This window comes from Rosa chinensis, chromosome 5, assembly GCF_002994745.2.
Source record: "Rosa chinensis cultivar Old Blush chromosome 5, RchiOBHm-V2, whole genome shotgun sequence".
NCBI lineage: Eukaryota > Viridiplantae > Streptophyta > Magnoliopsida > Rosales > Rosaceae > Rosa > Rosa chinensis.
This window is the reverse complement of record NC_037092.1, coordinates 14,144,629-14,156,852: the sequence shown is the minus strand read 5'-3', so window position 1 is coordinate 14,156,852 and position 12,224 is coordinate 14,144,629. Positions and strand designations below refer to the sequence as shown.

The 12,224-nt window shown below is 35.8% G+C and overlaps 1 protein-coding gene across 1 annotated transcript; it reads left to right on the top strand.

The window, feature by feature from the left end:
* The first annotated feature begins 10,106 nt into the window (after positions 1 to 10,106).
* Positions 10,107 to 11,878, top strand: LOC112166938 (fe(2+) transport protein 1). The gene is made up of 3 exons (XM_024303874.2): positions 10,107 to 10,799; positions 11,138 to 11,287; positions 11,373 to 11,878. Exons 1-3 carry the CDS (start codon positions 10,167 to 10,169, stop codon positions 11,676 to 11,678), a joined length of 1,089 nt encoding a protein of 362 aa, XP_024159642.1. The 5' UTR covers positions 10,107 to 10,166; the 3' UTR covers positions 11,679 to 11,878.
* Positions 11,879 to 12,224: the final 346 nt, after the last annotated feature.

The following is a 12,224-nucleotide window of genomic DNA, read 5'->3' as shown; positions in this document are numbered from 1 at the left end:
CATCACGGCATCAGCGTGCATCACCATCAGTACGAGAAATAGAGCTTTCTCCAATGCTGAATTAGGTTTTTATTTTTATTAAGGTGATTAGCTGGTGATATTTCGGACTCATAGTTTTAATGGAATTTCTTCAAGACTCCTCAACTATAACCAAGTACCTACTAATTAATACATGATTGCAGTCCACAAAATCTCGTTAGCTTAGTCAAATTTGGGGTCCCTGATTTGTGGATTAATTTTGATTTGCTTTTAGGATGGTGAAAGGAGAAATATCACGATGTGCAGAGGACTCAGTCGACTAAAGATGAGCCACCTATGCCGGTGGCCAGCCGAACACATGTCGGACATTAGCAATTGAATATGACTGCATTTAGAGACCTTAAATGTACTCGAAGTCTAAACCGAAAAATCTTCTAAAAATAGGAGTCAAAAGCTGAAAATTTCCAAAGCGCCCTATAAAATGAATTTGACATGAGGAGTATACATTAGAATAGGAAAATCCGAAAATGTATTTGGACTTATGAACATTAAAAATGCATGGTTTAGGTTAATTTCTTAAGATCCTTAATTTTTGGGCCAGTACATGCATTTCAGTTATGTTATTACTGTCCCTTCCTTATTTTCAGATTGCATCAGAGTCCTCTTTTACCTATGGTAATAAGTGAGTTCTTCTCTGTTATTGTGTATGCATCTAATCTTATGACATTTTTTTTTCTGTCTTCTTTTACTTTTTACCAACTTAAAGGAGTTAGTACGAAACAATAATGCATGCACCATGCACGAAATTGACGTACACATTTATTTCCTTACATTTGACCACCAATCCATATGCAAACCTAATTTCTTCCATCTTGCGATTCAAGCTTTAATTATTCAACCTAATGCGATAGTTGAACTTAAGGGATATACAATTGTTTGCATTCCCTACAATTTTTAATCTACGACCCTAAGCCTCTCGATCCTATTTGCAATTAACCTTTGGTGGGATACTCAAACTTTTAACATAGTGTTCGGATCTAAGCTTACCCACTATCTATATGCATTGAATATATTCTAACTCCAATTTCTAACTCAATTTACTTTCAAAATTGAGCGTTGCTAGTAATTTATCACTACAAATTTTTAATAATTAGTGAGATTTTTACCAACAGAAAAGTCAATCTATCACTTATATCATCACCGAGTTGAAAATCCGTTAGTAGTAACAGGTTTCGCAATTAATGGGAATTTTTTAAAAATTTTTGTAGGGCATGACAATTTACATTTGAATATTTTTCATGATTAATATTCGAAAATCGGCTGTTTTCTTTTACTGATAAAATCAGGGATCTCAGATCTGCAAGCACTCCACTTGCGCAGACTATAATGATGACATTTCCATTTCAAAGATCGATAAGAAAATAGACAAGAAAACAAAGAACGATGATGGTGGTGACGATGATGTTAGGTACAAAAAATAAAGGTCGATACTAGAGACTTGAGAAAGAGTTGTACTACTCTTGATCTTGATGTTGCAAACAACATGTGATCAGATTTTGCCTCTGCGCCCCACCAAGCTTTTACTCTCATCAATGTCTTGGGTCATCATCATCATGGGGTTCTGTGAATAACTTATTCACCCCCCTAAAAAAGAACCCAGATCGAGAACCCTAAAAATACGCAAAAGCCTTTATCAGAAGAAAACGTACGTCAATGGCTGTGTGTCAGTGATTCAGTCCAAGTATCTTTTTACATTATATAATATACTCGTTTTTAACATATTATAGGTAATTAAACAAGTAACCCGACTACTGCTACGATCTGCTAAATAGGGTAACTAGCTAGGGTTTAGAAAAAGACAGAGGTTACTGCAAAGATGGTGGGTACAATGCCGACAATTTCATGAGAGTTGCAGGGCTGAACCACTGTGTTCTGGTCGTAGTGATAAACCCTAATACAGTACTAGTGAATATATATATATATATATATATATATATATATATATTTACCGTATGCCACCGACTTTACTTTCCCAGAAGACTCCAACAACTATAATCTGAGAAACTAAGACCCCATTGAAGTGTGATGCAGAGAAGTAAAGTGGTGAGCTATATATGAAGATTTGGGAGTGTGGGGTTGGTTTTTTGGTTTTTGGGGTGTCTATACTTCATAAAAGGATTGTCCTGTGATTCTGTGAAGCTCGATCCGCACGTTATAGCTAAGAGGTTTTGCATATTTTTGTGGGGACGTTAAACTTAATGTCTCTGCTTTTCCACCCATGTACTCATGCAGGTCATTTCCCACTCAGTCCCACGACCTACATGGATTCTCAATAGTCAACATATTATCGAAACACCACTTGCAATTGTAGCACCATGGGGAAAAAAGAAGAAGATAAAAGTCCAAATGTCAATCGGGATGAATGGTAAAGTATTCCAATAATAAGATAGACCCGGAACTTCACTTCCGAGTTTCTATATCGGTTATCACTCTTTTTTTTAAAAACAATTTATTGAACACATTGTTTTAGTTTCATGTGTGATTGCATCTCTCACTTGCTCATCTATATCTCTCGCTCATGATGCACAACTGCACAAGTCTCACAACCGTAAAACATGCCTATAAAACTAGTGAAGTAGTTGAATACTGTAGTGATTTTGAAAGATTGATTTAAAGGAGAGGAAACGCCTTCACTGGTAGCCCCTCATGATTAAGATAACTCATCTTTTGTCTAATTAAGTTTGAGTCATTCAGCTTGCATAGGAAGTCCCCATCTTTTTTCTTTTAGATCCATTGTAGAAACACGATAACATAACTTGAATTGCAAGAAATAAGCTGAATTGAGTACGTACTATTAAAATGCAGGTCATCTAAATACTATTATAGTTACAATTTGTCTTATATTTTTCTAATGTTATTGAAGGGTATCCATGTATAAACTCTTGAATTATTTAGATGTTAAGGATCAAATCATTGAATGGAAATGTTGATGACACATAATTATGGTGTCGTTTGTTAACTTTGGAACAGACAGGTCGTGGGTACTGCGAGAATCAACCATCTTTATCATCAATATCACGATATTTGATAATTATATGCTCATTATTCTAGGGCACATGGCCGTAGATAGACATTGCCAACTCTCGCTCTGTATCTGACATAGTGCAGCAGACCAACTTATGTGTCCTTGTGATTCAAGACTCTTTCGCAGCAATAATCACAAAGAGATCGACGACTGGTTATGGGTTTGAGCCCGATCGATAAAGACGCAACGAACCCTATTATTTTCTTTTATGTATGATATGCATGCATCCTCTATAAATGGGGTTGCCCAGCAACATTGTCCGTCAAATGGCCCCAAGATGTGAACCCTAGACTCCTCTGTCCTCGATTGTCTTAAAAAACTGTGGTCCTTCTCCCATCATGTTCAGATTCAGTCGATGCTTCCCTTCTTCTCCAGCACATTTTCGAAACTTTATGAAATGGGCCAACATGCAATTATATATGACAACTTTCAAGTTCGTGACGCTTACAACTGTTGGCTATTTATATCCATGGCTTTGGGAGCATTATATAGTGGAGTAAACTGTGGAGCAAAAGCAAGGTAATATGCTAGTGATCATCGAGTACCACACGCTTTATGTATTATGATTATTATCAGATTCAAAACCCTATGAGGAAGAGAGCTGTTGGAAAGTAAAAACTAAAAAAACGAGGAAGAAATTCAGAGTAGTGTGTACAGGTTATATACCCATATTATATATTATTCTTTTTCCAATTAACTCTTTCTAGGGTATTGGACATATGGGTAATTTTATACTTACAATCCACTAATGTATACAGTATTCGTGGAATAGTTCCCATATGCTAAGTTGCTAACAGTCAGTGCAGATACCAAACTCCCAAATTAACTTGAATCATGTCTCTTGGGAATATTCTTTACTTTTAATTTGTTGTACATGTTCAAGAACATAATTCGACAGAAAGTTCACTGTATATTAAATTACTAATAGATTGTTATATTAATAATAAAGTTTTCTACAACAATTTAAAGTTTTATTTCATCGTATATTGACTGAAGATCATACCAAATTAGTCTACCATTATATAAAATTAGTCTATATATATATATGTGAAATTAAGATATTTAATGTATGTATCAAGGCAATAACACAGATTAAGATGAACTATAATTTGATTATGAAGATGATTTTAATGGGTTCATGAATTCCTACCTTTTACATTGGACAGAGACAAGCCCAATTAGTATATGACCAGTTCAAAGGTAATTCGAGATAAATTAACAAATTCGGCCACGTACGTAGTTGCTAGGGTTATAACTTTTGTATTTGTACTCTCTAGCTTAATTGTAAGAACGTCGGTGCAGTAATCTTATGTTGCTATTGGAAGGCAATTTTAGGGCTTGGGCGGGGAGGTCGTGATGATCATGTGGCATGGCGCTTTGCTTTGACGCCATTCAGAGCCGAAACACATACTTAAAAACTGAAAGATCTAAGGGAGTGACAGAAAAGTCTCATCAAAAGGAAAAGAAAGATAAACACCCCAAAGGTTGTCTTCCATGCATTCATACAAAACTTGTTAGTATTAGATGTACTAAAGTTGAAACTTGTACTACTATAGCTTCAGTATTTGAACCAAAGCCCGCAAAGCTTTTGGACCATCTTGGGCTGAGTCCGAGGAAATTCATGCCCAACATAACCCACGCCTAGCTCAAGCTGTTTCACTGGATGAGCTTTAGGGCTGTTCTGCTGGGCTAAATAATACGGCTAAGTGGTAGATCTTCTAGCATCTGATTTCTTTGTGGCCTAAGTTGCAAGGCAGTGTGGAACTTCAGATATAAGCTCAGGAAGCAGTTTTACCATTTCTTGTTTCTATTAGTGGTGCGTTTAATTAGTTTGGGATAAGAAAATTTCTAAGCTTAGGGCTTCTTTTGTTCATGAAGTATGTGTAGATACGTTTAGTTTAGTTCAGCAGTTTAATCCAATTATTTGATGAGCGAGCAAGGTAAGGTATTAGCGGCAACCTTCTCATTTTTCCTACTTCTTTGTTATTCTATTCTACTGATCTCTGATTAAATAATTGTTTTAACTAAATAGTCACATTTGGTAGCAGTGCTCATAACTAATCGTTTATTTGTTTGATACAAATGACTAAATAATTTCTTATTTAAGGGGGTGTATTGTATTTGGATTTGTGTAGACTTTTTGAAAAATTCACAGATTCTTTAAAAAGTTGATAGACTGTTATGGATTTCTTAAAACCATTGATTTTAGCAACAGACTTTTATTGATTCATGAAAATTATTAGGAATGACTTCTACAGATTTCATAGGATGTACAAAATATAAAAAAATAAAAATAAAAATAAAAACAAGCAAACAAAAAAAAAATAATAAAACAAATGCAGCCCAAACATAAAACAAAATAATAACTTGTTGTCTCTTCAATGCTCTAGTATCTTCTAATAGAAATTGACTCAAATAAATTATTGTTAATCTGTCTAGCGAGTTTGTTCTCATTCCTAATCTCCCAACAACATAAATATACAATATAGATCACTTGATGTTTATGGTTAATTATTCTCATCAATTTTGTTTTCGCCGATTAACATATATTGTAGCAATATTTGGTCAATGTCTTGATCTATAATCAATCAATTGAAATTCAATTGTTCAACATTTTTTTGAACCATAATATAAATTCAAATTAATGAGAATAATTAATTAATTAATAAGATAAAATTTAGTATGGTTCAAGGTCTTAGGGTTAGACCACAATATTTGAGTTTTAGGGTTTCATAAATCATTTTTATTGCTATTAGGGTTCGAAGTATCACAATTGAAAAAAAAAAACAAAAATCACATTCAACAACTACAATGAACATGTTGGGTATCAAAAAGGTTGATATCATAAAAGATTAGAGAAAAGACAAAAAATTAAGAAAGAGAGATGATGAAGGACAAACTTTTTCGTGCGTAGAGAGAACTTTGATAGACCTTTTTTTTTTTTTTTAAGAGGAAACTTTGATAGACCTTTTGAAATCTTTGGTCTGGAGGCTGGAAAATTATTAGAGTTTGATATGTATAGTTAACACTACAAAGTCCATGATTTTTTAATTCCATAAGTATGAATGATATTTTGAATATCTCTGTACTTTAATTTATTTTTAAAAGTCCTAATTGAATACCCCTGGATTTTGATTGAATTCATGAAGTCTTTAAAAATCCTAATTGAATACCTCAAGACTTTTAAATTCCATAGATTTCTTTAAAAGTTTCACTAATTCAATATACAATACACCCCCCTTAATTGAGCTTTATCCGTACAATCTAAATTTTGAACCATTTCAAAATATATATTACACTACCGGATGAGAAGAGATTAAACGAAAATTAGATTTTCCTTGTTATAAAAGTAATTTAATTAACTTATATAACATGCTAGCTAGCAAATCATATTCTTTCTTCTATAGTTGTATATTTTATAAATACAATGTCAACGTACTTGGTGAAGATAAGGATAGCAACGGATGAAAGTTTACTAATAAATATCTAGAGATTATTAATGCATCTAATCAAAATTCGATCATTAAGCAATATTATATTGATCCAAGAACACGATCAAGTACATTCATTAAACAATAAGATAGCATTTCACTGGATGAGCTTTAGGGCTGATCTGCTGGGCAACTCAATTATACGGCTAAGTGGTAGATCTTCTAGCATCTGATTTCTTTGCGGCCTGAGTTGCAAATGCTGCTTGAGTTGCAAGGCAGTGTGGAACTTCAGATATAAGCTTAGGAAGCAGTTTTACCATTTCTTGTTTCTATTAGTGGTGCGTTTAATTAGTTTTGGGATAAGAAAATTTCTAAGCTAAGGGTTTCTTTTGTTCATGAAGTATGTATAGATGCGTTTAGTTTAGTTCAGCATTTTAATCAAATTATTTGATGAGCGAGCAAGGTAAGGTATCAGCGGCAACCTTCTCATTTTTCAGTCTTCTTTGTTATTCTACTTAATTATCTCTGATTAAATAATTGTGTTAACTAAATGGTCACATTTGGTAGTGGTGCTCATAACTAATCGTTTATTCCTGATACAGATGACTAAATAAATTTTGAACCGTTTCAATCATTAATATATTTTATACTAGGGGATGAGAAGAGGTTAAACGAAAATTTGGAGCGTTCCTTGTTACAAAAACAATTAATTAACTTAAATAACAGTGCTAGCTAGCAAAGCATATTCTTTCTTCTATAGTTGTATATTTCAAAAATACAATGTCAACATACTTGATGAAGATAAGAATAGCGACGAATGAAAGTTTGCAAAATCTCTAGGGATTATTAATGCATCTAATCAAAATTCATTAAGCAATCCTATATTGATCCAAGAACACGATGAAGTACATTCATTAAACAATATTGTCGATCTTATACTCAAAGTCAACACTATTTAACTAGCATAACATAGCATTTATATAATCCAATTTACTTAAGAAAATACATAATTATCGTTTATATGAAGGCCGGCATCAGCTAGGCACACTGCCAATCTATTTGGAGAAGCGTGCACTTGAACTTGGTTTAGTGAAGAATGACATATCAGATTATCAAAAAAAAAAAAACTAATTTGGTAATTAGGGTTGAGTAGTTCTTAATTTGTTCTTAATTAGGGTGAGCTAGCTAGCCCCTGTAATTTCTTAGGTACAGGCAGTTAGTTTCTTCCCAAACTTCACTAAAGAGTCAATATGAATCTTCATGAAGTTTCAATGCATGGGTTTTCGTGTGTGACTAATTTTAACCCATGCAATAGGTATAGTGGTGATTTATACAAGGAAACCCTAGGAAATTCAGAACCCTAGTAGTCACGCACGTGCATTCGATGCTTGACCAAAACACAAGCATAAACGGGCATGACACATTTCTACCCAGATATGGCGAAATGCATGCCTTTCCCCAAATATGACAAAAATGCAAATGCATGCCGTACTGAAGTTAAGAGTGTTAGACACACACACACGCAAGTGACATATATACTTCATGAATTAAAAAAAAAATTCGATTTGGAATCTTTGGAATTTAAAAGTGGATATGACATGTTCAGATAGATTATTATTATTATTGTTTTGTTAGGGTAATAAGTTATAACAATTATATACTGCATTTTCCTATAAATTTCGTTGACATGTAAATTGAACTGAAAGTGACTTTATAACTAAGAAACAAAAAGTTAGGCTAATCTGAATCTACTGATCATAATCTGTAATTAAAAAAACCCAGTTTTATTTTTTATTTTTTAGATTACAAAAATATGTAGTGTAATTAAGGAAGTGGTACGAGTGTACGACAATTCACCAATATATTTTAGAGGTCGTGATCACTTACCCAATTTTAACTTAAAAATTACCCACTTACTCCATTGAGAGTTTTTTTACTCCCACTTACCCAGTTTAAACCCAAGTGACATTTTTACCCCCAATCTAATTAATAAACTACAAACACCTCTCTCTCTCTCTCTCTCCTCCTCCTCCTATCAGACTCTCTCTCTCCGCCATACACATATCCATACCCATACACCAGATTTGACCTAGACTCCATCAGCTCATCTGACTCCGGCCATCTAGATGCCGACCAGCGATCTCAGTGGCCTCAACGACGACTCCAACCCACCGGTGAAGACTCCACCTGATCATCTCGTAGCATCGGCGACGACTCCACCTGCACAGCGACGACTCCACCTACACACCGCCACCAGAGACGACCTCGATCTCACCTGTACAAGCTGACCTCGACCACCCAGACGCCGACGACTCCCTCTCCGACGATCTACCACCGACCCGAGCCCGTCGATTGCATCTCAGCAGCAGCGAATCATCTTCCATTCTACCCAGACCGAACCCACCATCGAAAACCACTAATCATCTGCCATTCGACTTAGACCAAACCCGCCATCGACAACGACTGCTCGGTTGGACCGACTGCGTTTCGTTCACCGGATTCGGATCGGGTCGTGGCTGCGTGTTCTTCTTCAGCCACCGGTGGTTCCTCTTCTTCTCCGATCTGTGGTTCCTTTTCTTCCGACATGGCTTGGATAGTTGCTGTGTCAGATTCGGTTCGGAATGCGTTTTCTTCTCCGATATGACTTGGTGTTAGCTGATGTCATCAAGATAGTTTCTGGGATGTTTTTTTTTTTTTGGTAAATTTGGCTGAAGGATATAAGGAAAGAAGAAAGAAGAATGAAAAAAAAAAATTCATTGAGTAGTTATACATGTCTATTGCGAGGCAATAATATGAGTATTGGTGGGCAATAATATGCATATAAATTGATCAATTGTGACTGTAGTGTATTCATTTTGGTTTTGGGAGTTTATGCAATTCACTGGAGGGCAATAATATGATTAATGGAGGCAATAATATGATTATTGTGAGGCAATAATATAGTTACTGGGGAGCAATAATATGATTACTTGGGGGGGGGATAATACTATGGTTACTGGGTATTATTAGGGGGCAATAAATTCAGACGCTGGAATCAGGTCACCAGTCCGGTAGCCGAATTCCGGTCATCGGTTGCAGGATTCCAGTCACCGGTAGCCGGAGACCGCGGTCGGCCGCTGGTCACCGGAGCAAAGTAAGGTGGAGGATGACTTCTCTCTCTAAGTGAGAAAGAAGGAGAGGGCAAAAAAGTCCCAAAAAAAAGAAAAAGAATTAATTAGGTATTAGGAAAATAATCCCTTAGAGTGTTTTGGGTAAATGGGGTTAAAAAACTGTTAGTGGAGCAAGTTGGCAATTTTTAAGCTAAAATTAGGTAAATGATCATTTCCCCTATATTTTATCTTTGCTTGACGGTAGAATTAAATACGTACATACAGTATTTAGACGAAATATATCAACTGCTGAGGCATGCGAACTTATATATGATAATCCTCATCTGTAGGGTGAACCCTGTATTCTATTAATAAACTACACTTAAAATAAATTAAATCATATTTTCGTTCTATTCGCATGCACCATGGCACTAATACTATCACCAAATAATTTGAGCGTACATATAGTCACAAGCTTTCCCTCTATATAAAGAACATACGGGAAATGCAGAACTTAACATTCCAACATAAGAATTAAGAACCATTCAGTGATCACTAAAGAGAGAGATCGAGTAGTAAAATATGGCCCCTACTACTTCACTTTTCAAAGTGCTCCTCCCAATCTTCTTCATAATCCTCGTCTCCGCAATAATTCCTCAAGCTCATTCGATATCCGAGAGTGATGAATGCCAGTCTGAAACTACCAACTCCTGCCACGACAAGGCAGGAGCTGTGCCCCTCAAAATCATAGCCATTACTTCAATCCTGGTCACCAGCATGATCGGTGTGTCCTTGCCACTCGTCACTCGCACCGTACCCGCATTGCACCCCGATCGAGACATATTCGTGGTCGTCAAGTGCTTTGCCGGTGGCATTATTCTTGCCACGGGGTTCATGCACGTTTTGCCAGACTCTTTTGACATGTTGTCCTCGAATTGTTTGGATGAGAAGCCGTGGCACAAGTTCCCTTTCACTGGGTTTGTTGCTATGTTGTCTGCTATTGTGACTATGATGGTGGACTCCATGGCTACTAGCATATACAGCAGGAGATCAAAAGCCGGAGTTAACCCCGATGCTGATGGTGTTGCTGCAGCCATTGAGGGAGATCAAGAGATGGCTGTGGCGGGTGGCGGCCATGGACATTTTCATTCACACAATCATCAGGTCAAAGGAGGAAGCGAGTCACAGTTGTCACGCTATCGCGTTGTTGCCATGGTAAGTTGTATACATCAGCCAGACGATATAATAAGTCAAACAATTATATGAGTGATTTTCTTTTCACAGGTATCTCGCTTAGTATATGTTAATTACTTATTAGTACTGGTCAAATAATATATAAAATGTGAAATTAATTAACTAATAAGAATTATACACACACACACACTTATATGCAGTGTAGTTGTGTACTTGGCAAGAATTGTCCACATATTCATGCAAAGAAATTCTACAGTTCGGTGACATGAACGATATATTAGATATCTACAAAATAAAAAAAAATGAAAAATAAAAAATTAGGTATGCATATTTAATGAATTGAAAACTTGTGTTGGCAGGTATTGGAACTGGGAATTATTGTTCACTCAATTGTTATAGGGCTTTCTCTTGGAGCTTCAAACAATACTTGCACCATTAAAGGTCTTGTAGCTGCCCTTTGCTTCCATCAAATGTTTGAAGGCATGGGCCTTGGTGGTTGTATTCTCCAGGTACATACCAGCCTTTTAGTTCCTAACAAATTAATTTTCGTTCACCTCCAGTTACTCATAGCATCATTTCTGGTTAATGTTTCAGGCTGAGTTCAAGTTCATGAAGAAGGTAGTACTGGTGTTCTTCTTCTCAGCAACAACCCCATTTGGAATTGCACTGGGAATGGCCCTGTCAAAAATGTACAAAGAAAACAGTCCAAGTGCATTAGTGACAGTAGGACTGCTGAATGCTTCTTCAGCTGGGCTCCTCATCTACATGGCTTTGGTTGATCTTCTCTCTGCTGACTTCATGGGTCCAAAGTTGCAACGCAGCATCAAGCTCCAGATCAAGTCTTACATGGCGGTTCTTTTGGGTGCTGGTGGCATGTCTCTGTTGGCAAAGTGGGCTTAATTAAGATCATATGTGATCAACTATATATATATATATATATATATATATATATATGTTTGGTTTGAATAGATCATGTCTCCCTCAAGCTTATGGAAGTTCATGATCCTTTTTTCGAATGTTAAAATCATGAACCTTATGTTTTCACAAAATCTTTGGTTAGCTCAAGTCGGTTTTATATGTGTGTTGGATCAAATAGTCAAGCTCATCTTTTTCTTTGTTACAATAGAAGGCAACTGATCTAACCGAACCAATCTATCTTAACCCGTTTTCTCGTAGCTCCAACAGTCAAACACATATTATTAATAAATAAAAACTTAAGAAGAATTAATTGGAAAGAGCGGTTCATTTTCAAGTATTCTCGGATTCCAGTAACTAATTAAGAATCAATCCCTTTACTAATTAAACATAGGCACAATTAGATCAACTCAAGTGGAGGATTTTTACTATTTACTTGAGGTCTTGAATTTTTTTTTGTTTTTTGATCAGGTAGTTAGCTGTTAGTAACTCACATACCCATGCAGTGATATCCCAGCCCCAAGACACCTG